The sequence below is a fragment of the Canis lupus genome, chromosome 7, assembly GCF_048164855.1.
Source record: "Canis lupus baileyi chromosome 7, mCanLup2.hap1, whole genome shotgun sequence".
Classification (NCBI taxonomy): Eukaryota; Metazoa; Chordata; class Mammalia; order Carnivora; family Canidae; genus Canis; species Canis lupus.
The window spans coordinates 57,766,653-57,788,805 of record NC_132844.1 but is presented as its reverse complement, the minus strand read 5'-3'; the positions used below and the strand labels follow the sequence as shown (position 1 = coordinate 57,788,805).

General features: G+C 37.4%; 1 protein-coding gene and 1 non-coding gene across 8 annotated transcripts in view; one reads left to right on the top strand and one right to left on the bottom strand.

Annotated features, from left to right (window-relative positions):
* Window positions 1-22,153, bottom strand: part of CYP39A1 (cytochrome P450 family 39 subfamily A member 1) — a 90,211-nt gene that overhangs the window by 45,392 nt on the left and 22,666 nt on the right. For all 7 annotated transcript variants that reach the window (XM_072832772.1, XM_072832768.1, XM_072832770.1 and 4 more), the window contains 2 exons: window positions 18,305-18,412; window positions 13,928-14,018 (listed from right to left, as the gene is read on the bottom strand). In XM_072832772.1, coding sequence (XP_072688873.1) covers window positions 13,928-14,018; window positions 18,305-18,412 — 199 coding nt within the window. The remainder of the gene's footprint in view (window positions 1-13,927; window positions 14,019-18,304; window positions 18,413-22,153) is intronic.
* Window positions 10,782-10,887, top strand: LOC140637425 (U6 spliceosomal RNA). Its single transcript, XR_012034543.1, has one exon. It is a non-coding gene; the product is annotated as a U6 spliceosomal RNA (small nuclear RNA).

Below are 22,153 nucleotides of genomic sequence, written 5' to 3'. Positions count from 1 at the left end.
ATTACATACACATATAAAAATACCTCAAATCCCATTCTATCATCTTTTTTTAAAAAAGATTTATTTATCTATTCATGAGAGACAGAGAGACAGAGAGAGGCAGAGACACAGGCAGAGGGAGAAGCAGGCTCCATGCAGAGTCTGATGTGGGACTCGATCCCGGGTCTCCAGGATCACGTTCTGGGCTGAAGGTGGTGCTAAACCACTGAGCCACCTGGGCTGCCCCCATTCTATCATTTCAAGAAAATTTTTTTTTAAAGATTTTATTTATTTATTCATGAGAGACACACACAGAGAGGGGCAGAGACACAGGCAGAGGGAGAAGCAGGCTCCTTGCAGGGAGCCTGATATAGGACTTGATCCCAGGACCCCAGGATCATGCCCTGGGCTGAAAGCAGGAGCTAAACCGCTGAGCCACCCAGGCGTCCCTCAAGAAAAGTTTAATGCCATTGTACCAAGTCAACTATATGATTCTTCTCTGAAAAAATAATACTTTGTGTTATTTCCAGAAATATTTCTTTCGAATAATGAAAAAAGGTTATCAACTTCCGTATTTACTGGAATATGAAATGAAGCCTGCTTTATGATTACAGTGACTTTTTCAAGGAATAAAAGACACAGTCCAACTGATAGTAAATATAAGGGAGATACATTGACTAAAGAAAACAAGAGCCAGTAAATGATAAAATGTTAAATATATTTTGACCTACAAATACTCTTTATTTGTAAACTCTACGTAAGGATTCTGAATTTTTAGATGATGTTTTCTGGAGAGATGTCAAACCGACCTCAAGGCCTTTACCTTAGTATTTTCTAAAGGGGAAGAATGATTATCCAAATTCCTGAATCATCCTCTAACAGAACACATTGAAAAAAGAGCCACGTCAGAATGAAAAATGTAGAGGATAAATAAAGCAGATGAGCAGTGCCCACCGAATGAGATAACAGAAGACTTAATAAAATGAGATGCACCAGAGTAGGACCTGTCTCCAAGCTTGTAAATTTGAACAGGATATCAAATTATTTACAGCTATCTGAGGGATCTCTTTCAGCCTGTTGAAGCTAGGCAATAAAAGAGAGAGTGACTTCACATACAATCTCCTGAGTTAGAGCATCAGAAGACACACATCAGGTATGAAAGGCAGAAAATGCTAGAGGAAACATAGCCACCTGGGAAATCTTTCATGGGCCAGAAATCTCGTGTGCAGGTTTCACCCTGGCTTTTATGTCTCAGGTAGGGGATTGGAAACAAGTTGTGAGTTTTAAAGTGAGACCATCTTGTCTTTAAGGTCAAGGGGAAAAGAAGGCAACAAATTATATGTTTAGAATGGAACAGAAGAGTTCCAGATGGGATGTCCTGCATTAATAAATACTTTCTCAGGTAATTGATGTATGGTCTTCAAGGTTGATGAATAAAAAACAGTTTGTGAAAAACTCCAGCATAACTGAATGTCTGCTGGGTCCATTCCAGTATTTAAAAAAGCTGGGCTAGCATGATATCACCCAAATGAGTACCTGGTGTTATATGCAACTAACAAATTATCCAACGCTACATCTGAAATTAAGGGTATACTATATGTTGGTCAATTGAAATTAAATAAAAACATAAAAATAAAAATTGGGCTAGCAAAGGAAAACAGGCTATCCAAGAAATTTCCCATATGATGTTACAGCCTCCAAAACCTCGTATTAAGTGCATATTGTCAAGCAACCAGTGGGAGTTAAATTTTGTAATAAGATCACTTTCTTCTATTCATGACTCCATTGAAGTGCCCTTGGCTCTGCCACTTGATCTCTGTTCTCAATATTCTGGGCAACAAAGAGCTAAGAATCTATCAGGGATACAACGTTGACTATCAGTCATCAAACTCTGCAGGTTGCAGAGGGGATATGAGAGGAAGCTTCTTCAGTTAGTTGGAGGGATTTAGGTCTTTGATATGTCATGAATGGAATCCTCCAAGAATGTTGTCATTGGTTGGCAATATAGTATTGAGGTATATTCAAGTGGAGGGAAGTTGTATACAAATTATAATATAGGTAATATAATATATAATATATATAATATATAATATAATATAGGTAAGAAGTGACTATACATAAGGTTTCAAGAATAAATGAAAATGTTTAAATGCAATGAAGTAAAACTGATGAACTAATTAAAATAATACAAACAACATCGACTTTGCCTAGACATCACCACAGGTAGAACTTTAATTATCACTCTGCTAGTTTTTTGTATTTATTTATAATTAGAAAAAGAGACAGAATCTTTTCTCATCAGTGTATGGTGAATGTAGCCATGTAAGTCAATGTCACCACATAATAGCATCTGGCCACTCAAAAGTGTCAGTGTCAGTGCATCTCCAGTCAGGATTGCTGCTAAATCACAACACAATGATTGGCAATGAGCAAATTTTCTCCTGTATCCAAAGTCACACTATTAGTGAGTGGCCAGAATGAAACTCATGAATCAAGTTCCTGACTGTAAGCCAATGAAAATCTGGTAATGTACCTTTTACAATGCACAAATGATAACTTTATGTAATACAGGGATCATTTCTATGTAGGTGCATTTCTATTAACTAATTCGGTTCCTTGTATATGGACATAAAAATTGTATTAATTTTTCCTTTAAATAAACACACAGCAAAACTGAATGGAAAAAAAGCTGTTAATGTTCCCCTAGATTAAAAAGAATAGGTAGAAAGGGACAATACAACCATCTAAAAATTTCAGCTGCATTCTTATTTGTTTTATTTTTAAGATAGAATGACCCTCTCCTGGCAGGCAGACATTCACCATGGGAGTCCAGAATTAGAAAGTAAAATTGCTTTATAATAGTCTAAACAGGACCCAAATATTAATGCCTGAGATTGCTTTTGGTCAGTTGCCCATAAATCTGACTGTTTATGCTGCGCTGGTTAATCTTTTATGACCCAGTAGTCCTTTAGTAGTTATCTTGAAAATACAAAGTAATGAAGCTAAAAATGCAAGAAGCATATCAACATGTATTCCTACACTTTAAGTAAAATAAAAAAGAGAAGTAAATCATCACGGTAGGTCAATGGAATGACATTTACATTAAAAAGCAAATACCTAAATAAAATCAAATATGGCATAGTACGTAGTTTAATGTTAAAGTAAAAATATGAATAATTTAGTTTTCTTCTTAGAATAGTTCAGCAGGGATCCCTGGGTGGCGCAGCGGTTTGGCGCCTTCCTTTGGCCCAGGGCGTGATCCCGGAGACCCGGGATCGAATCCCACGTCGGGCTCCCGGTGCATGGAGCCTGCTTCTCCCTCTGCCTGTGTCTCTGCCTCTCTCTCTCTCTCTCTATGTGACTATCATAAATAAAAAAAAAAAAAAAAAAAAAAAAAAAAAAAGAATAGTTCAGCAAAGTTCAATAGACAAACCCCTATAGGAAGTAGAAGAGAGGGATCCCTGGGTGGTGCAGCGGTTTGGCGCCTGCCTTTGGCCCAGGGCGCGATCCTGGAGACCCGGGATCGAATCCCACATCAGGCTCCCGGTGCATGGAGCCTGCTTCTCCCTCTGCCTGTGTCTCTGCCTCTCTCTCTCTCTCTCTGTGACTATCATAAATAAATAAAAATTAAAAAAAAAAAGGAAGTAGAAGAGATTAAGAAAAAAAAAATGTTCCCTTTGTTTATCAAAACACATACAGCAAGTTGGTTCGAATGGCAAGTGTGCAAATTTTTAAATAAACAGATAAAGAAGATGAACACTTGTCTTTGGTTAACACAAAGGTGTGTCAGTTAATGATCGCACTGTTTTTTAAAATTCATAGTTCATATACGTATGAAGTTTCATGAGAAAAGTGAGAAGACAGCTGTACTTTGCTTTCCTGGAATCCATTAGCAAGGGGTCATCTCACCTGGAAACAGGTAAGGGATGCATAGGTACATGTACATAGATATATACAGATATAAAGTACATGGTTATATTGATGAAATGTATTTATATTTATAAAAGTATATTGATACAGTCATCTAATAAATATGATAATTTCCTATACTCACAAACATATGTAAAGATATATTACCCATACATGTTGATATTTATCAGTTTTGACCACGCAATGTCTGAATCCTATGTTTCAACTGAAGCCTGCCTGCCATCATGGAGTCAGGAAACCAGGTTCTTGCTTTCCTTGCCACTCTTGAAGCTAGGATGTTTCCATGAAGGAAAGATTGCCATTTGCCATTCAGATCAACCAACCCAGGCTTTGAGTCAAGAGTTAGTAATATAAAGGAGTGGAGTCTGAAAAAGGTTTCTCTGGCAGCGACTGCAATTTCTTTTTTATTTATTTATTTATTTATTTATTTATTTATTTATTTATTTATTTATTTATGATAGTCACAGAGAGAGAGAGAGAGGCAGAGACACAGGCAGAGGGAGAAGCAGGCTTCATGCACCGGGAGCCCGACGTGGGATTCGATCCCGGGTCTCCAGGATCGCGCCCTGGGCCAAAGGCAGGCGCCAAACCGCTGCGCCACCCAGGGATCCCTGCGACTGCAATTTCTGCAGGATTAAGTTTCCTAAGACATACGGTCATCAGCATCTTGTGCCCATGGCCACAACGTGCTTAGCATTAGTGGCAGAATTGTGCTGGCCACACCAGGTCTGAAGCCTGATCTGGAGCAGGATTTCAGGCGGTGTCTCCTCCAAGCCTGGCTGTCCAACCCTCCCATAAATTCTGTGAACTCATCACCTTTAATAATCTGGTGTTTTACTAAATCAGCTATAATTAGGGTCTGTAGCTGCCTCTAAGAAACCTTGCTGATAAATTATAGGAGCAACCAGAGTGACTAACGTGGAAAAGAAAGTAGGAACGACAAAGTTCAGCTATTGGGAAAGCGAGTGGAGCCACAGGAGGGGAAGGGTTGTGATATCCAGTGGTGGAAAGAGGGGCTCAAATGAGGGAGAGAAGACACATCCACCAGGATTTTCTACTGCTATCACCTTGCATTGAACTTTTTTTTTTTTTTTGGAAAGGGAGGGTGGAAGAGAGTCATAGAGAGAATCTTAAGCAGGCTCCACACCCAGCACAGAGCTCAATGCAGGGACCGATTTCACAACTCTGAGATCATGACCTGAGCCAGAATCAAGAGTCAGATGCTTAACCCACTAATCCACCCAGGCATCCCTCAGTGAACTTTTTACATCTGAAATATCCACGCATTGGGGGCAGAGGTTAGGTGAAAATGGAAGTCTGGAAGCCATGATTCTAGCAGGTTCCTGCAGGGATGGAAACTAGGAAGGACTAGGCATACGCTTGTCAAGAGAAGAAGGGAAAAATGTCAGTGGAAATGAAAGCCATGACATCTCCTCTTCATATAGTCCTAATATGGTAAATCAAGTTATTTCTCATTTGTTAGAAATATGCTCACATTCTTCTCTGAATAAAATGCCACAAAATGCCACTGATGATGTTGATCTAAGAAAATTTGTGAGAACACAGTGAGGCCACACCTGTGGCCTCTGACCCCAACGAGCTCTTCCTCTAGATACTTGTCTAACTTCTAAACATCTTCAAGTCCTTGCCTGAATCTCACCTGCCATAAGGTCCACTCTGATCCAGCTACTGAATGCTACCACCTGATCCCCTTATATCCATTCATCTCTTGAAGGACATCTGGGCTCTTTCCATAGTTTGGCTCTTGTGGACACTGCTATTGTCTGTCTCCCCTACCAGAATGTAAGCACCAAAATGGAAGTAATTTTTGTTTTCTTGCATATCCCAAACTCCTAAAATAGTTGTTGGCACATGATAGGAGCTCAATAAATATTTGTTCAATAAGGGGTGCCTGGGTGGCTCAGTGGTTCAGCATCTGCCTTGGGCTCAGGCCATGATCCTGGGATCCTGGGATCCTGGGATCCTGGGATCAAGTCCCACATTGGGCTCCCTGCTAGGAGCCTACTTCTCTCTCTGCCTATGTCTCTGCCTCTCTGTGTGTGTCTTTCATGAATACACAAATAAAATCTTTAAAAAATATATTTGTTCAATGAATGAATGGATATGGCTGAGATGAAATAAAGAGGAGGCAGGGTGACAGAGATGAGGTTGTTGAGATGACAAAAAGCCTCCAAGGTCACATGAAGACTCTAGATTTTATTCTGAGTGAAATGTAAAGCCACTGGATGATACTGAGTACAGAATACCTGAACGCAATAGATCAAGGGGAAAAAGCCAGTGGAGAAGTTGAACCTGCCAAAGGACTGATGATTAATGGAAGAGAACCTCAGAGGTCATTAATTAGAGATCCACATGTTCAGGTGTCCTTGGTCAGAAGAAGGCATAGGTACACAAAAAGGAAAGATGATTCTACACACGAACCACAAACCAGCTATCTTTTATGGTGTTTATTATCAGCCACCATTTTTGGGGTGGGGAAAATTACACTGTCCTGACAGTTATAATATATTTTTTTTAGAAATCAGCTTGGTTATGAACATGATACTTATAATTTTTGACTTAAGAATGAAGTACATAGTTTAGAAAATACTTTTTCTAATCTACAAGTTTACTTGTGTGTGACGTCCTCTAAAGGCATCAAAACTGAATCACATTTAGTGGTACATTTACACTAAATAGCATAACAGAAAGAAAATGAAGAACATTTTAGAGGGTATTCAAGAGGCCACCTTGTTTAGATTATTACACTGCTTGCAAAGGTGGATCAAATAATCAGGCTATGGTTTCAGGCTCAGGGGTATGAACATTACTCCAGGAATATTTTCTGAGTACACATGTAATATAATTAGCAGTGAGCTTTAGGAAGATTAATATGTTAGTGACTTGGAATGGAATTAAGCTGGAAACTGGACCTCAGCATGTTAATTCAGGCATTCAGAGTACAATTTTGAAATAAGATTTGGTAATTTGTATTATCAAATCCTGAGCCAAACCAATATTGGTTCAAATTGTAGTTCTATGACTTACTAGTTGTGTGGTCTTGGTTGGTTACCTAATTGGTACATCACTTACCTCATGTTTAAAATGGGGATAAATAATAACATTTAGGAGGGATGATTCAAGGATTAAGTGAGTCAATAAGAAGAGCACTTGGAACAGGGCCTGGTACTTTTAAGTGCTATCTAAGTGTTAGCTATTATTGTTGCTATTATTTCTACCCCCTAGGATGATGTTAGAAATACTTTCATGCTATATTTCTGCTGCATTCAGTCCCTTTAAAGGGATGGCCAGCTGATATAAAATAATTCAATCATTCCTGTAAACATTCAAGAAAACTATGATATTTAAATTTTTAAAAAAAAAATTTGGAGACACAGAGAGAGAGCGCACATGCATGTGCACAAGAGTGGGGAGGGGCAGGGGGAAAGAGAAAGACAGAATCTCAGCCAGACTGTCCACTGAGCACTGAGGCCAGGCAGGGAGGCTCAATCTCAAGACCCTCAGATCATGACCTGAGCCAAAATCAAGAGTAGGACACTTAACCAATGGAGCCACTCAAATGCCCCCAAAACTATGATATTTAAAAAAAAATTTTTTTTAAAGATTTTATTTATTTATTCATGAGAAACACAGAGAAACAGAGAGAGGCAGAGACACAGGCAGAGGGAGAAGCAGGCTCCATGCAGGGAGCCCGACATGGGACTCGATCCCAGGTCCCCAGGATCACACCCCAAGGTGCAGCCGGCGTTAAACCACTGTACCACCGGGGCTGCCCGAAAACCATGATATTTTAAAAAGCTACACTGATTAATATTTAGAAGTAGAAAAACTCAAAGTCATAATAGTCACTATTTCATGATATGGCAAGATTATAAAATTTCATATAACCAATATGGTTATATCAGTGTTGGTCATGCTAAGATTCATAAAACAATTACAGTTTGACAGACCATCATGGTATTTTACATGTGCCATATTCTCCTTAGTGACTCCATGAGATGGGCATTCTTATTTTGTCATTTGCCCAAAGAGGTAAAAGGCTCAAAGAATTTGGTAACTTGAATAAGGAATTAACCAGTTGTAAGTATCCCAGACTAGATTTGAATCCAGGCATTCTGACCTCTATATTTGTACTATATTTTTGAGGTTATGACAGGCAACTGAAATAATATGTAGTGATCTGCAAATCAAAATTTAAAACAGAATGACCAATTTCCAGGAATTATGCCCAAAAACTCTGTAGCAAAGCAAAATATTCTTCATCAGATCCTCAGTAATTTGATAATGTATATTTCACCCAAGATCAACAGATAAAATAAAATCATAATCAACAAGATGTTTTATAGAGTTCAGAACCCAAGAGACATGTTAGCATTCGTTACCATTTTTGTGGAATCCTAGACTTGAGACTGCTGAGAGTCTCAAAGCACAATCAGAGGTTGGCTAACACTAGGGTTTTGTTAACTCAAAACTTAGGGGCAGAAACTGAGCAAAATTTCTTTACATAAAATACTCATTTCATATCAACTGTCCAGAGAGATGGGTGATAAAGCTGCAAATGAAAACTAAACTAAGACATTCATCTAATATCTTTTTATATTTGTTCATTAAATTTATTCAGAATATAATTGTTGAGTAATTTGGGTTCTAGGCAGCTGGGGATCCTATAGAGACCAAGACAAGCATTGCTCCTGCTGTTGGAGAGACTGTTCTGATGAAGAAAGCAGAAGATAGATAGATAGATAGATAGATAGATAGATAGATAGATAGACTAATAAAATAATCCTTATGAAGGAAATAGTGAGGAGAGTCAGAGAATCTAATCTCTAAGAGCAGAGTTAGGGAAAGTAACTTCAGACAGAGCAAGCCTAAAAGATCTATATTCAAAAATGACATTCAAGCTGACTAAAAAATGAACAAAAACAAGGAAAAGGGTTCCAAGCACAGAAAACCTGCAGAATTCATCGGCAGGTGCACATCTCCAAAGAAACTATGTAAATGTTCCTTTCTCTCTCCTAACGTCTTCTGATACTTCCAAATCTGTTTTCATTTATGCACTTCATTCATGAACTTCCTTGAGACCATGAACAACATCTGGATCATCTTCATTACCCTGATAGTTCACACAATGCCTTGACATAATGGGCACTCAAAAAGATATTTGAGGGCCAACTAAATAAACAGATGAATGAAGGGTTAACAATTAATCTGGAAAGTTTCCTAAAAAGAAATTTTAAAACTTACGATTCAGGGTAATGTCAGCAAAAATGGCAGAGTTAAGGACTCCCAAAATTCTCTCTTTAAAATCAATGAAAATCTGATAAAAATTGTCAGAATCAACTTTTTCAGAATTTTGGGAATTAACCAAAGGCTTGCAGTAACCCAGGGAATGTTTATCCAAGAAAAAGGACTAAATCTTGGTAAGAAGAGCAAGCTTAATAATTAACTTGCCCTATTCCCATCCCTCTCTCCATAGGTCCATGGTAGCCTTGAAAAACCATAGCCTATAACCACAGTGCAAATAAGCAGCCCAGCAGCCAGCAGAGGGGATAGAATAAGACTGGAACTCTTCAAAACATCATTCCTAGGGAATTCTCATTATTTGACCTGTCTGGCAGTTCCCTGGAAGGTCCCACTTATAAGACTATCTTTATCTGACCTGACTTGGAATTCATACAGTGGAAAAAGTCTTTTCCCCATGGGTAGTGGCTGGAAACCCTTAAAGATAATTAACTTTCCAGCTACCCAAGGCAATAGATAACAGTTTGGACAAACAACAGGAAAACCAAAAGATTAAAATTGAATAGCCAGGGAATGAGATGTCCTAGGGGCTTTGAAAAGGTCCAATGTATTCCTGGGAATACAGAAATGAGTGCACTTGTGTAGCACTGCACAAACACCCAGGGCCTCATTCAGACTCAGGAAAGACCTAAGAAGGCTCTAAGGTCTGACCTACGGCTGACCTTGAGGTTCCATACGAGTAGGAAATGAAAGTTAAGGCAGCACTGCCAACTGCCTAGTTAAGTTTTGAAGGCATGCTCCAATACACAAACAAAATCCAAAACATGCAAATATAAGAGTCTTATTGGTTCTTAGTATAAAGAAACCTTTGTTCAACTATTAGCTGAATACTAAACTAACCAAGCAGAAACATATGTGGCCACACATGATAATATAAAATATATAGAATTAGTTAATGAAAGTCAATAAACATACAAACAAGAGCTGTGACAAGCAGCAACGCAATCCTGAGGAAAACAAGGAGAATCTGATTTCAGAGTTGCCACATTGTATTATTTAAAACATTCAGTTTTCAAAAAAATGCAAGACATGCAATGAGAAATATGCAATAATACATGGAACAAGAAAATAGAGACCATACACAGGGGAAAAAGCAATCAGTAGAAACTCCCTGAAAAAAAAAAACAGATGTTGGACTTACTAAAAAAAGAGAAAAAAAAAGACTTTAAGATATTTTAAATACATTTAAAGACTTTAAGAAAAATTATGTTTAAAGAACAAAATAAAAAGTATTGGTAAAAAGATATAAATTATAAATAAAGATGAGGACAGAAAAAAATGAAATAGTAAATAGAAAAGTGATACAAAAAAATAAAATCTTTGAAAACAAAACTGACGATCCTTTAGCTATACTGACCATGAAAAGATGAGAGATTACACAATTATTAATATCATGAATGAGGAGATACTTTTCTAGTGATTTTACAGAAATAAAAAAAGATTGTGGTCAATAATATGAACAGTTATATACAACAAGTTAAATAAACTAGGTGACAAATTACTTAAAAAAGACACAAACTACAAAACTGACCCAAGAAAAAGTAGATAATTCTCACTTTGGCTGCACACAGAGTAAATTTGGAACAATAAAGAGAAGATTAACATAGTCCCTGAGTAAGGAAGACACGCAAATTCATTCAGTGGCCCTATTTTTCTGAGGATGTAATATAGAGCTTTGGTGACCAGTTAACAACACTGTATTATGCATATGAAAGTTGACAAGAAAATAGATCTTGGGATCCCTGGGTGGCGCAGCGGTTTAGCGCCTGCCTTTGGCCCAGGGCACGATCCTGGAGACCCGGGATTGAATCCCATGTCAGGCTCCCGGTGCATGGAGCCTGCTTCTCCCTCTGCCTATGTCTCTCTGCCTCTCTCTCTTTCTCTCTCTCTGTGTGTGACTATCATAAATAAATAAATATTTTTTAAAAAAGGCAAAAAAAAAAAAAGAAAATAGATCTTAAAGGTTTGCATCAAAAGAAAAAAATCATAAATGTGTGATAATGGATGTTAACTAAATTTACTGTGGTGATAATTTCATAACATATGCATATATTAAATCATGATATTGTACATCTAAAACTAATACAATGTCAGTTATATTTCAATTAAAAAAGGAAATATAGACCTGTAACAAGTAGAGTGATTTAATTAATCAAAAACTGCTCTCAAAGAAAATCTCTTCACCAGATCACTTCACTGGTGAATCTATCATATGATTAAGGAATGATTAGCATCATCAATCCTTTGCAAACTCTCCAAGAAATATAAGTGAATACTACTGAAGTCATTCTATAAAGTCAGAATTATCCTGATTCCAAACCCAGACGAACATAAGAAAACTTAAGATTGATATCCCTAATTAATATAGATGTAAAAATTCCTAAATTTCCTTAGTAAAATACTAATAAACTGAATCCAAGAACATAAAAATTATATGTGTTTTATGGATATAAATACATATACAATATAGATATTTTATATCCATAAAAATTGTACGTATTATATCATATGACTACATAGCATTTATCTCAGGAATGCAAGGGCAGTTCAATGTGTGAAAATCAATTAATGTAAAACATCATGATACAAAATAAAACATTATGCTAAGTGAAAGAAGCCAGACACAAAGGACCAATTATTCAATAGCAGCTTTTACCCTTAGCCTTATTTTATAAGAAAGTTGAGCAACATGCCTGGAACAGACTAGTGGTGACTGTTGAGGCCACAGAGATGTGGCGAAGTGTCTAGGTCACTAAACACATCTCCTAGAAAGAAAAGGTGATCTTATAAAGCATTAAGAATGGGAGAATCGCCATATTGAGTCAGGTTCTTGTTCCATGCACTCTAATGTAATTTCTTTGACAAGATCCTTTGTATGGGCACATGGATATCTCCTTTGATATCTACCTCCAAAGACTGAGTAGCCTCCTCTCACATCTAAATTCCTGAGCTACATCTTAAACATGAATTGATCTAAATTGCTTCCGTATAAACACAGCAAAAAACATGATACTTTATGTAAATTGTTTTCAAGTCTGCAAGAATCATAAACTGAAAGCATTTATACGTATGGACTTTTTGCACTGGTATTGCTATTTGAAGGAGCATTTGTCTGTCAGGGGAGAACAGTGGGTTCTAAAAATAAACTAGACTGTAGAAAAAGAATAAAGGTTTCATCTTTTTCCATTGAACTATGTTCAAGAGTTCAAGATTCAAGTATTAAAGACATTCAAATGAATGTAGCACTTCTGTTGTAACCTTTGGGTTAGACAGGCTGCCTGCATTATCTCCGTGATCCCATAACTACTTCTTGATTTCCTAAAGACCAGGACTTTGGAGAACCCTAAATGAGGAGAAGACTCTAAAAAAGAAATGGTAAAGTCGGATATGTAACAATCAAGGATGTATTCCCTTTTATCATCTGTAGACATGCAGGCATGCACATTTCTATTAGCTTTGTAGAGGTTAAGTTCCATGAAGGTAAGTAGTTTTCTCTTTACTTCACTAATGTATCACCAGAATCTAACTCATCAGCATTGTTGATACTCAGTGATTCCGATCCTCACCATTTCTATGAGATAAGATTCAAGGCTCAGAGACAGTATGGTTTAGATAGTCATGTTGATCAACCCAATTTGCTTTTTGGTTTAATTCAATAAGAAGCAGTAGAAAGTAAAGAAAAACTTTCAAATAAAATATTCTCAGCAATCATGATGCGGTGGGGGGAGCTGTTAATTGGCATCATATCTTTTGTCCTACCAGTATATTGTTTTCTTCCAAGTCATTTATTATTCTTTTTATATCAGAATACACAATTTGACATATTTAGGTTTTTCAAAGATGCTACTTCCAAACAGGTCAAGTCATGCTAAATAAATAAGTAGTTGAATGCTCTCTGCATTCAAGCTTATTTCTGCTTTTCATATATTTTTAAAAAGATTTTATTTATTTATTCATGAGAGACACAGAGAGAGAGAGAGGCAGAGACACAGGCAGAGGGAGAAGCAGGCTCCCTGCAGGGAGCCTGATGTGGGACTTGATCCCAGGACCCCGGGATCACAACCTCAGCCAAAGGCAGATGCTCAACCACTGAGCCACCCTGGCATCCCTATCTTTGCTTTTTAAAACAGATGACAACTGAAGAGTCCAAATTTGAACTAAAAAAAAATGCAAGGTAGCAATCCTCATCTACAGTTCTAATCCCTCAAATCTCTAACTTTTAAAACAATTGCTTTAATGACAAAACCTTACCTGACATCTGTGTTATGTCATATATACACCATATTACTTTTTACAAAATCTAGAAAATCTTGAGTTCCAAAAATAATTGAGGGGCAAGTGATCTGAAGAAAAAGTCTGTGTGTGTGTGTATACATATATATATACACACACACACACATATATATTTTTTAAAGTGGAGACATTAGGCAAATCACAATCTTTCCAGCATTTATTTCATGATTTGGAAAGTTAAAGTTAGGGTTAGGCTAGACAACCTCTGAAATCCAGGACAGTAATTAAATTGTAGGAATGTACCCGATCATTTTATACCCTGAAACACACAACAACTTGTGTTCAATTTTGGATTCTGTTTAATTTCTGTAAGTTTCTGGGCAGTTAGCTTTGCCTGTTACACGTGACAAGCACACATTATTAGATATCTCTTCAACTATGTAAGTGAATTCAGGTTTAGTACCTGCTGTGCCAAACACAGAAGATACGCCTTCCATAATGGTCTTGTGGATACTGGGATGAGAGAGGACAAATGCAAGGGTCCAGAACGCAACCTTAAAAAAACAAAACAAAAAACACGAATCAAACAATACAAACTTCTTTGAAAATGAATAAAAGCATCTGTAGTATTAGCTATAAACATGAAAAGAAACCAGGAAAATGTTTAAATTAAACTTAAAACCATGTTAGTACAGAGAATTTTTGAAAACCACTAGATTTTATGTACAAGAGAGATGTTATATATACCTCTGAGAGGTCAAATCTATAATTTTATTCTGTCACTATAGTTTAACTCTGTTGTTTATACAGATTAAATTATCTTTGCTACAAAATGAGGCAGGATTTTTTTACAAATGCATGTTATAAAATATTATATATGCATACATTAAATATTCAGAAACAATGAATTATGACATTTAAAATGTTTATCCAAATTAAAATATTTTTTAAAATTTGCTTTTCATGAAATAGAAATAAATGAGCAAATCATTTATTTATCATTGCAAATTCTCTTTAGATCAAAGAAAACTGTTTCATATCTTTCCTCACTGTGGTATTACAAGGTAAAATTATACTGCCATACATCTCAAAAATTAACTTTCCACTAACTTGGGGAGGTGTTTTTCCTTCTATTTTTAGGTTGCACAACAAAGGAACCTATATAAAATCAATAAAAGAAGTTTGGGTTTCCCTTTTGTCTTTTCTGGAAACATGTATTGGAAAAGAAATTTCATCTAGGAAAATCAGTCCTGAAAGACTCAGACAATACTTAATATTTAAAACACTTAAGTTTTTTTTGTCTCTTGTGAGGCAACTTTAAATGTCTTTAAATAATCCCAATACTCCCCTCTGTGGTCAAAAAAGGAAGAGCAACTGTCTGAAGGGAAGCCCTCAAGCAAGCCAAATTTCATACTCCTCATGGTTTTCCCCCCCGGGGCATGAAACCTGACAATGCCAGCGTAAATGTGGTACTGTGTACATAAACAGAGTGAATGGGAGAACCATGGCATGGCCACCACCGCCTGGAGAGCCTCCTTCTGTGGCATTATCCAGTTTACCAAAGACTTACCCTAGAGATCATCCAGTCCATTTTATAGTAGAAGAAACAGGCTCAGAAAGCACTCTTCTCTTGTCTACCCACTCAGGCCCCTTCTACTACTAACTATGGATACAAGTGCTAAATTACTGGATTTAATTAATAACCACTCCATACTCAATTCATCTTATTTAAAGGGTCAGAGTTCTTATTAGGGGGAAAGAGAGGTTAGTGATAGCACACAGATTTTCAGTTGTACAAAAACGGTTCAGAGTTATTATACTAACAAGTGCTTAGAGTCTTAAAGATTCACAAAAATTGGGTAATACTTATTTTTTATAATGAACACAGGGAATTCAGCTAAATTATAAATGGCTGCACAAAGGTGCTATATATCATTTTTAAATTTGGTAAAAAACTCAATTACTTTTTCAAAAAGAAAAGTCACATAAAAGACAGTAATGAGTAAATACGAAATTTACATGTATTACCAAAACAACAAACAAGAATAAATGACCTTGAGATCTTTGTGCATGCCCAGGTAAAAACTGCTCCCCAAGGTGCCAATTAGTATTTTGCCGAAGAGATCAAGTCCATGCCGAGGGCCACTCAAGAAGGGGAAGAGGGACCTGGCTCACTTAACTTCACAAGCAGCCACTGCAATCCTTTTGGAGAGGTAAGAATAAAGGAAAGAAGGGACAAGGAGGATACCCCTGATCTTATAGAAGAAGATGAAGCGGGTATGTTTTTCAGCATCAATTATTCCTCCATGCAAAGAAAGACTTAACAAATACTGATGGAGTCTCTATAACACATTAGTCTTCTACAATCATGGTAAACACAAATATGTGTCAGATATCATTCCTGCCCAAAGAACTTTCATGTCTAATTGGGGATATGAAATACAGTCAGGAGGAAAAAGAACTCAGTGTGCAGGCAATGGGTGTAACAGACAACACAGGCTGTGGGAGCTGAGGTAAGGTGGGGTGGGGTGGGGTGGGGGTTATGGTCAGTACTGAAAGGATTCAGAAAGAGCTTGGGAGGAACAATACCAAAGATAAAAATGTCAGCAGTGAGACTGGTTCTGGAAAAAATGTTCCTATAAAGTTTATTTGGCAGGAATCTCTTGGAACTTGGAAATGGTTTTCCCATACAAATGATTTTGCAAATTATGGTTAATATTTTGGGCTAGTCTACCAAAATTCACCTCAACCATAATGGAGCCTTCTGGAGACCTGTCTTGTCCCAAGCCTATCTGAAGCCCGAGCTCTGAGTTCCAAGGGCCTTGAGGCAGAGCCCAGAATGGGAGAAAAGAGAAGACATAGGCATGAAGAAAGGGCAGGTCCCATCACCTGTCCCTCTGGCAGGGCTTTTATTCTCTAGGCAGAGGCGGGAGATCACATAGAAGCTGGACAGCAGTGGCTACTCCTACCCTGAGGCATTGTTTTGGAAGTCAGGGCAGTTTATTATTAATGGGCCATTGAAAGCAACGGCTGCAACAATGGCCTTAATTTTTATAAAAGACAAAATCTGACATTGAGCACCTTCTTTGTTCCAGGGACTGTGAGCCACATTCCATATCTTAAAAATACAATGCTCATGACCATCCTCTGAGGTAGATAACATTAATCCTATTTTATAGATAAGAACACTGAGGTTTGGAGAGGTTAAACAATTGGTTCACTTGTCACCCAGCACTGGGATTTGGCCTTGTGCCTGACTCTAAAGCCTTTCCAGGGTCTCTGCCTGCACACCAGCTGTCTCTTGGAGGTGCCAACAAGAGCCAGCAAGATGGAACTTTCATCAGACACTTTCTTTCTGAAATTAATGATTTAAATCCTTTCAGGCAAGTGCCAGGAACAAATTCCAAAGAACTGACTTCCCCTGAGTCAGATCAATGGGGCTTTGTGTCCCTTTCTTCTGGAGGATCTCTCTAATGAGATCTTGAAAATTAATCCTGTGACAGGAGTGGCTGTTTTGTTGCTACTTTGGGAGCTGTTCTGACATTTGCCTTTTAATTTTGCTATAGCTTAATCAGTATCCAAGAAAACTATGTAAGGAGAAATCAGGGCATAATATCAGAGGCATATAAAGAAGGAGAAAGGATTAGAAATTTTTATTTGCCTGTGCCAGATGAAGTACATATGGCTGACACACGTTTGAGCAGAGACCAGAATTTCTATTTCTGCTTTCACCCAATCAGTTTTACAACACATGAAAAGAAACTAGACTATCAGTACTTACAAAGCCTTCACTTAGGAGGAAGGAGAATTTAATAATACCTAAAATATCTTACTTCTATTTGTTAGAAGAAACAAAGAAAATGGCCACATTTATCATTAGAGATGGGCTGAATATTCCTGTTTAGTAGAAAACAAATATGTGAAAAAGGCTACCCTTTAATTCCTCAAATAATGTAAGTGCAGCTTAAGCTAATGTGAAATCCTCACTAATATGCATCAAACAAGAAGTGGCCAACATACCACATGGCTTTAATCTAGTTCATAACAGCTTTAAAAAGAAACTGTTAAAAAGTCTCTGCTCTCCTTAGTATTGTGAATTCCAATGTCACCATCTCTATTCATGGGGAACCTACAGGACCAAGATGCCAAGTAACACAAACAGGAATGGTGCACAGAAGGAGAATGGGTGGAGGCGGGGGACAAAGAACTACTATACGCTGGGTACCAGCTGGGTTTATCTCACTGAATCCTCACAACCACCTTGTAGAGAAAGGAGGGTGGCCATTCATTAAATACTCAGGTCCTAGAACCATATCAGGAGTTGTATTATCCCTTTGTTACCCATAAGGAAATGGAGGCTGAGGGTTTAAAGATCTCCATGAGGTTCTATAGCTCTGGTGCAGGGTATCTTGATTCAAGCCCCATGCCATCTCAGACTATCCATTTTCCTACTCTCTCTCCAATAAAATGTTAGAGTCAAGACTTCCTCATCTTTGCAGCACCAACACTAAGCATGTTTGTTGCCTGACAAAGAAAGTGCTCCATAGGCAGGTGTTGTCACAACTGACCCCAGAAAGCAAGCTTTACCCTTAGCCTGCTATAAGCTGCCTTGCAGAGGGCAGAATTTACTTAACATCTCGGCTTTGCCTCCTCTGTGGTATTATTAGATTTCACTCTGCAGTCAGTTTTGTTTTTCTATCTCACAACCAAATCCACTGTAGCCTTTTTCTTTCCCATAATAGAGAATTGAAAAGATTGGAAAAAAAAAGGAAAGAAAAATGAAGGAAAAAATTGAAATTGAAGTAGACAGAAATGTAACCATTCCTTGACTTATACTTACAGGGACAGCATTTGACAGAGAAGCCCAAAGTAGTAAGAGCCCATAATTGGGGCTCTTTTCTTCCTTTCTTTCCATCTCTACAATATCCAGCATAGTCTGCATCAGTGTCTGTTTAAAAGAAATACATATCATCAAACCACACCTATGTGACAAAGACTGATATTAATAAACAAAGACCATGCAGTTTTCCGTAATCTCAAATATATTATTTCTGCCATTCCTACATTTGCAGCTTGAGGTATGCTAAGGGATTTATATACTTACTGTTGCATAGTAATTAGGAGTTGGGACTCTCTAGCACAACTGCTTTACTGCATTGGTTCAAATCCTAGCTTAGTTTTTTTCTTTTTTCTTAAAGACTATTTTTTAGAGCAATTTTGAGTTTAAAATAAAATTGAGAGGAAGGTACAAAGACTTCCCATATAACCCTTACCCCCACACATGCATAGAGCCTTCTCTATCAATATCATTCACCAAGATGGTATTTTTTTTTATAGCATGGATCAAGGACACAGACACATCATAATTACCTAAATTCCATAGTTTACCTTACCATAGTTCATTCTTGGCATTTAAACTCTATAGTTTTGGACAAATGCATGATGATATATATCCACTATTATGATGTCATGCAAATTATTTTCACTGCCCTAAAAATCCTCTATGCTCTGCCAATATATCTCCTCCCTCCTTCCCCCAAAATCACTGATCTTTTTCTTTTCTCCACATCTTGCATTTTCCAGAATGTCATATAGTTGAAATCATATATTATGTAGCCTTCTTAGATTGGCACCTTTCACTTATTTATGGTCCCTTAATGTCTTCTCATGGTTTGATAGCTCATTTCTTCTTAGTGCTGAATAATAATATCCCATTCCCTAGATGTATAGTTTACCTATTTACCTAATGAAGGATATCTTTGGTGGCTTCCAAGTTTGGCAATTATGAATAAAGCTATTATAAACATCCATATGTAGGTTTTTGTGTGGACATAAATTTTCAAATCATTTGGGCAAATAGCAAGGGGCACAATTACTAGATTTTATGGTTGAGATTATGCTTTGCTTTGTAAGAAACCATCAAAGTGTCTGAACCATTCTGGATTCCCATCAACACTGAGTGAGAGGTCTTGTTGCTCCACGTCCTCACCAGCATTTGGTGGTGTCAGTGTTCCAGATCCTGGCCAGAATAAGTGTAGTGGTATCTCAGTGTTGTTTTCATTTGCATTTTCCTGATGACATATGATGTAGAGCATCTTTTCATATATTTTCCATTTTCTCTCATGGATTGTGTTTTTGATGTTATATCTCAATAGGTATGACCATACCCAAGGTCAACTAGGTTTTCTCCTATGTTATATTCTAGTAGTTTTATACTTTTGTATTTTACTATCCATGAACATAAAATATCTATCTACTTAGTTCTTTGGTTTTGTTCATTAGAGTTTTGTAGCATTCCACATACAGATCTTATATATCTTTTGTCAAGTTTACACCTAAGTATTTCATTTGGGGGGATACTAATGTAAATGGTATTGTTTTTCTAATTTCACACTCCACTCTTTCATTGTTGGTACATGGGAAAGCAATAAACTTCCAAATATTAACTTGTATCCTGCAACTCTGCTATAATAGCTTGTTAGTTCCAGTAGTTTTTTGTTGATTTTCTTGGATTTTCTACATATATGATCATAACACCTGTGAAGAACAAGTTTTAAGTCTTCCTTTCCAATCTGTGTAACTTTTATTTCCTTTCTTGATTTATTACATAGGACTTTCAGTACTATGTTGAAAAGGAGTTGTAAAGGGGGCATCTGGGTGGGTCAGTGGTTGAGGGTCTGCCTTTGGCTCAGGTCGTGATCCCAGGATCCTGGGACTGAGTCCTGCATCAGGCTCCCTACGGGGAGCCTGCTTCTCCCCCTGCCTATGTCTCTGCCTCTGTGTCTCATGAATGAATAAATAAAATCTTAAAAAAAAAAAAAAAAAAGAAAGAAAGAAAGAAAAGGAGTGGTAAAGAGGACACCCTTGCTATGGGGTTCTGGTACCAATTTCTACTGTGTGTGTATATGTGTGTGTGTGTGTGGGGGGCGAATTCCAAACAACAATAAGCAATACTCAGGACACTATCTGAGTAAACTAAAATTCAACTCAGTTTAGTACAATTCTGACTCTATCTAACCAGAAATAACATGAGGTTCTACAGGTTAAGGGTTTAGTCCTACAAGACTATACTCTTACTCCAACCTCCCACCTGCCCTTCAGACACCAGTCACAGCTCAGGTGACTCACCTGTACTTCAGACCAACTGGCCACAGATCGGAAGTTCCAACAACCTCCTCCCTGGAATTCAGATGCCAGCTGCAAGTCTATGCTGTTATCAGTATTTCTGACTGACTGGCTATATAAATCAGTTTGTCGGGATCCCTGGGTGGCGCAGCGGTTTGGCGCCTGCCTTTGGCCCAGGGCGCGATCCTGGAGACCCGGGATCAAATCCCATGTCGGGCTCCCGGTGCATGGAGCCTGCTTCTCCCTCTGCCTATGTCTCTGCCTCTCTCTCTCTCTCTCTCTGTGTGTGTGTGACTATCATAAATAATAAATAAATAAATAAATAAATAAATAAATAAATCAGTTTGTCATGACCCCTTCCTCAGGTTCAATTAATTTGCTGAAGGGACTCACAGAAGTCAGAGAAACATTTTATTTACAGGATTACCAGCTTATCATAGAATGACAAAGGATACAGACATCCAGATAACCATACATAATCATTTCATTTATATATAAGCATACACAAGTGTGGATGTACACATATATATATATACACACACACACACACACATATTTTTATCTGAATACATTGTTGCTATTATAATTTGAACAAATTGTCACCTGTTAGATCAATTAAGGAAAACAAATTTTTATTTCCCCTTTACTTATTTCTTTGATGCTCTTCCTTTCTTTATAGCTCTGAGTTTCTGACCTATATTATTTTTCTTCTCTCTGAAGAACTCTCTTTAATATTTCTTGTATGGAAGGTCTACTGACAACAAACTCCTTCATTTTTTGTCTGTGAAAGCCTTTAATTCTCCTTAGCTTTTTTTTTTAAAAAATATATTTTATTTATTTATTTATTCATGAGAGACAGAGAGAAAGTGAGAGGCAGAGACACAGGCAGAGGGAGAAGCAGGCTCCATGCAGGAAGCCCAATGTAGGATTTGATCCTGGGACTCCAGGATCACAACCCTGAGCCAAAGGCAGGTGGTCAACTGCTGAGGCACCCAGGGACCCCCTCTCCTTCACTTTTAAAGGATAATTTCACAGGGTACAGAATTCCAGATTGGTGGGGTTTTTCTTACTCACTATTCTTTTAGTATTTCACTCTACTGTATTTTTGCTTTGCATGGTTTCTAAGGAGAAGTCAGGTATAATTCTTATCTTTATTCCTCTATAGGTATGGTGTTTTTCCTTCTGGCTTCTTTAGGATTTTTTAAATCTTTTTTTTCTTTTTGTTTGTTTTTTTTTGTAATTTAAAAATGATATGCTAAGGTGTAGTTTTTGGAATTTACATGCTTGGTGTTCTCTGAGCTTCCTGGATCTATGGTTTGGTGTCTGACATCAATTGGAAGAAAATTCTGTCATTATTGTTTCAAATAGTTCTTCTGTTCCTTCCTCCCTTTCTTCTTCTTCTTCTAGTATCCCCTCCCCACTGTATGTATGCTATACCTTTTGTAGTTGTCCCACAGTTCCACAGTCTTTGGATATTCTATCCTATTTTTCTAAGTCTTTGTTCACTTTGCTGTTCAGTTTTTGGGGGATTCAACTGATATATCCTCTAGAGATTCTTTTCTCA